At 36.6% G+C, this 4858-nt stretch overlaps 1 protein-coding gene across 4 annotated transcripts in view; it reads left to right on the plus strand.

Annotated features, from left to right (window-relative positions):
• The window catches only part of LOC107757293 (tight junction protein ZO-2-like), a 79353-nt gene that overhangs the window by 35324 nt on the left and 39171 nt on the right, over positions 1 to 4858 (plus strand). For all 4 annotated transcript variants that reach the window (XM_016574734.1, XM_016574735.1, XM_016574733.1 and 1 more), the window contains exon 3: positions 3641 to 3765. In XM_016574734.1, the coding sequence (XP_016430220.1) occupies positions 3641 to 3765 (125 nt within the window). The remainder of the gene's footprint in view (positions 1 to 3640; positions 3766 to 4858) is intronic.

Genomic DNA, 4858 nt, shown 5'->3' on the forward strand with positions numbered 1-4858 from the left:
TAATTGGGAGTGAGAGTCTCCGTTCGTGTTCTACTGAAGAAACAAAGTCACCTACATCTTGGATGCCCTGGTGGTAAGCAGATAAACATCCAATTTAAATTTTTGGGTGAACTATCCCTTTAAATGACTTTTTTATATTTTAATAGGTTTTAAAATGTAATTTAATTCTGTGGTGTAAAGCTGAATTTTCAGCATCATTACTCCAGTCTTCAGTGTCACATGATCCTTCAGAAATCATTCTAATATGCTGATTTGCTGCTCAAGAAACATTTCCTATTATTATCAGTATTGCAAAGCAGTCGTGTTGCTTTATTATGTGTAATATATATTTTTGTGGAAACCATGATACATTTTTTTTTCAGGATCAAAATGACAGCATTTATTTGAAATAGAAATCTTCTGTAACATTATATAAATGTACTGTTACTTTTGATCAATTTAATTTGTCCTTGCTGAATAACAGTATTGATTTAAAAAAAAAAAAAAAAAAAATCTTACTGTTCTCTTATGGATATACTGGAGGTGCTCGTTATTTATTGCGATTCATTTTAGTAATTCTATACTATAGTTAAGTTTCTCATTCATGTTTTTGATAACTGAACATGAGTCTTCTTACCATCATATTATGTCCATATGGACACATGCATCTATGAATGAACAGTGGATATTCCAAATAAGGTGTTTTCGTGAAACATAGTTGTCATTTTACCAACAGCTTATGAGCATCAAAATGTTTTGTGCTTGTGTTCTCTTTGTACAAGTACTTCCGTCCATCAGATAAAGTTACCCCTCCCCCTCTCTCTTCTCATCTTCTGCTTCTTTCCTCCTATTCTTTCCTCCAATGTCAAGCACAACAGGATGTACATCTTTGTGTTCACACACGATATCCAAACACACATTGACGCTATCACAAACATCTCTACATCAGACTTATCCTGGGAAAACATCTCAGTACTTTGGCATGTCAGATCTTTGGGTTCAGATAAGAATAGACTAATCTTATCTCTGCAACATAAAAGGAAAGATATAAGCTTTGGAAAATTTGGGACAAAAGGGTACTTAGAAGTTTATATGGCATATCATGATCTATATCGTTACTGTGATTCAGTTACTCAATGTAATATAAGCTTTTGGTTACCACCCACCCTTAGAGTCACTGGCAGTCTTTTCGGTATCTCTTATCATGGAAAAAAAGTCAGATAGAGCTAGGGATGCACTGATCATGATTTTTCACAACCGATTCTGATTGACAACCAATTCCCAAATTTTTTTTATTAAGCAATAGACGAAAAAATGAAAGAGTACCTGAATAAGAAATACAATATAGCATCAACAGTTTTTGTGGTTTAAATTAGAGCAAAAAAAAAAAACATAAAAAACAGAATGGTTTGACTTTAGCTTTGTACAATTTCATAAAACTAGAATAAAATAATTTAAAACATTATCTTATGCAATCAAGTAAAACAAAGATGCTACAGCAGTTGTTTTTTGAATCGAATGATAAAATTTTCAGTTTTAAGATAAAATAAAATGACAACTATGGCTAAGCGATACACCTAAAATTTGATGTCTCGATATCTAAATTATTCAAGTATTTCACAACCTAAGAACACAAGTCTGTCAATGGTTTCTGGTTTAAGAGATTCTCTGCGGTATGTCATTATGTTCCCACTGACATTAAAAACACTTTGTATGGGGAATTAGTTGCTGGAATGCATAAGCACTTCTTGGCTAGTTTTGCAGGAGAAGTTAAATTTCCTGTTGTTGTCGACCTTGGCACATTAATCTTAATTTTCTGTAATTTTATATTGATGTAACAAAGTTCGTAGAACGGGAAGAAGGAGGCGGGAACCGGCGAACATTTAAACATAATTTAATAACAAAATAAACACAAAACTGAAAATAGCGCGACAGCCCCTCACGGACGACTGCCGCGCACAAACAGAACCAAAACAATATAAGGCCTGTTTACACCTGGTCATTTCATGCGTTTTTGCTGATCGGATATCTATCGGATTTGTTAAAACGTTTCCATTTACACTTGGCCACATAAATGTGTCGTCGCAAAACGGATTTAAATCCGATCTTCAATTCCCGTGCTATATTTAAATTTAACGGAGTTCACGTCAACGAAATGAAAAGATAAGCGCTGCATTTTATTAATTATCAGCTCAAAGACCGCAATAGGAGAGCGCCTGGCATCAGCACTGGAAAGATAGGTTTGTCTTACTACTTTTAATGAAGATGCGTCTTACTTTCAGTTTCATTCGGCTTGCTGAAGAGATACTCAGCTACTTGTCCGCGGTGATGTGTTGCATTAGCGCAGTCATATCTGACTATAATGTCATATAGCCTATAACACGCTCTCACATGTTTATTATTTTAACATTTTTGGAGGAGTAAAATTTACATATGTGGTTTCAACAACCAGATGCGTTTACACTTGTCCAGTTTCATCTGGAATGCGACCCAGACCACCTCCTGAAGTGGTTTGAGCGATCGGATTTATAGCCGTTTCGGAGGGCATTTACACCTGGTCTTTTCACGATCGGATAGCTATCCGATCAGACAAAACGCATGAAGTGACCAGGTGTAAACAACCCCATAAAGTCCAGGCCTGGTCCTTCACTGTCGTTACTCCCCGTTATCCTTCCGGAGCTCCTCCGTGGGACTCGAGACTGGTGAGTGGCGCAGGTGTCGCTCATTCTCATTAACTCCACCGGCCTCGCCCCGCCCCACTCGTCACAATTGATTATTAGATTTTATCACTTAAATTCAATATATTGTTCAGCCCTACACAGAATTAGGCAGTATTGCCTGTATTTATGGCTTTTCTTTCAATAGCGTATGTAGCGAACAAACTTCAGCTAGCACAGGAAAGCAGCTACCTGTTCGCGTCTTGGTATCCATGTGTTTAGAATCAGCAACACTTAAAATACTCAGTCTATTTTTGGGTCAAATCAAAATTATCAATCCGAATGTCTTCGTAGTTCCTTCGTGATTAACAGCTTTCAATCTTATCGTCCTGTTTACAGACTTTGTAATATTTTCACACAGATGACATTTTGGCCAATGATTCCAATGCATTTTGTGTGCATTGGTGCACTTCCAGAGCACAGATCAGCCAAAAATGCCCTCAAAAATGGTTCTGATTGAGGATCGGTTGACCAGTGTATCTCTAGATAAATTCCTCCAACACTGTAACACTCCGAAATCTCGGTTTCACTCGGTTCTGTCAGGTTTTATCTCCGGCTTTAATTGAGCCTGAATATATTTGGAGCAGATTGCATCAAACCTGTGATACCCGCTCATTAGACTCTATTTATTCAGCGTTCCTTTGAGGCAGGTACAGCTGGTTGTTATTTGGCCAAGCACTGAGGTGGAACCATGTCTCCATTAGCTTTGGCATGCAATAGCTTTCTGAAAAAACCGCACTGTGGTGGCACACGCTCACCGCTTATGAAAGATTAATCTTATAAGCACATGGACGTGATTGTGTAACACCACTGGCCATTTGCGCGTTTCTATGAAGCGATATTAAACACTCCTGCCCTGGGCAGACTAGCTGTAATGTATGACTGAGGAAATGCGTTAGTGGTATTTTCGCACTGAAAGCGATTTCTCTCTCTTTCTCTTGCAGGACTCTAAGATGGGCTTTGGAATTGCTGTGTCCGGGGGCCGGGACAATCCAAACGTGGAGACCGGAGAGACGTCCATCATTGTGTCGGACGTGCTGCCAGGAGGACCGGCCGATGGACTGCTCTTGTATGTCTCACTCACCATGCTAATGCATACGTGTTTAGCATATTGGTAAACCATTATTTTACACCAGCATAGGCAGGTTGATAGGCATGTAGAGCTCTTCAAAACGACATGAAATCAAATATAACCATGTTTACTGTCCTAATATATGTCCTTGGTGTTATTGTGCATGCTTTATTAGTGCATGTTATCGTAAAGTAATTAAGGGTGGGTAAAATTATATAATTCAATAATAGAGCATTGCAGTGATGACATATTTTTGTAGGCCAACCCCAAAGTTTGCATCACCCTGGTTTCATTGACAAAAACCCGATAAGATTTTTTCATTGGCTTTTGGATTATTGCAGAAAAAATAAGCTCTGTGACCAACAAAATGTAAGATTCTTTTACGTTTTGTTTATCATGGTAATCTTCACAATTTAACACAACTTTATGGATTCTGAAGCCTAAATACAATAGTCAGAAGTCAAAAGCTAAACGTTGGCTATAAACTAACATCACCACCACTGAGCTTCTCACAACTCTTTCAGTCTTTCTTTAAAAACATAACTTCTAAAAGTTTGAGTTAAAGTAAATTGTGAGAGACACAAAAGGGGTATTACTAATGTATTTTATTACGCAGAATTTAATGTGTAAATATTAGGGATGTAAAGATTCACTCAACTCACGATTCGATTCGATTCACGATTTTGATTTCACGATTCGATTCGATTCACGGTTTTATTTTATTTTTTACAAAATGAGATTTAAGACAAATTATAAATTAAATGTGTCCTTTTATTATTGCTTGGACAAAATGCTGCACATTTCTTTGTGAAATTGAAATATAACACTATAATAATATACTAATATAGAACTTGCATATTATTGCTCTTTTGTTGGTTTTGATTGCTTCTATTGTCCTCATTTGTAAGTCGCTTTGGACAAAAGCGTCTGCTAAATGACAAAAATGAAATATAATGCAAATGTAAATAACAAAACTACATTGAAATTTAAAAACAAGCCCCAAATCAAATAAATAAGTAACACAAATAAAATAAATCTCTTCATATAAACAAAATAAGGCTTTGTCTGTGCTCTTTCCATTTAAAATGAG

Source organism: Sinocyclocheilus rhinocerous, unplaced genomic scaffold (assembly GCF_001515625.1).
Source record: "Sinocyclocheilus rhinocerous isolate Xijiao unplaced genomic scaffold, SAMN03320098_v1.1 scaffold293, whole genome shotgun sequence".
In the NCBI taxonomy this organism is placed as follows: domain Eukaryota; kingdom Metazoa; phylum Chordata; class Actinopteri; order Cypriniformes; family Cyprinidae; genus Sinocyclocheilus; species Sinocyclocheilus rhinocerous.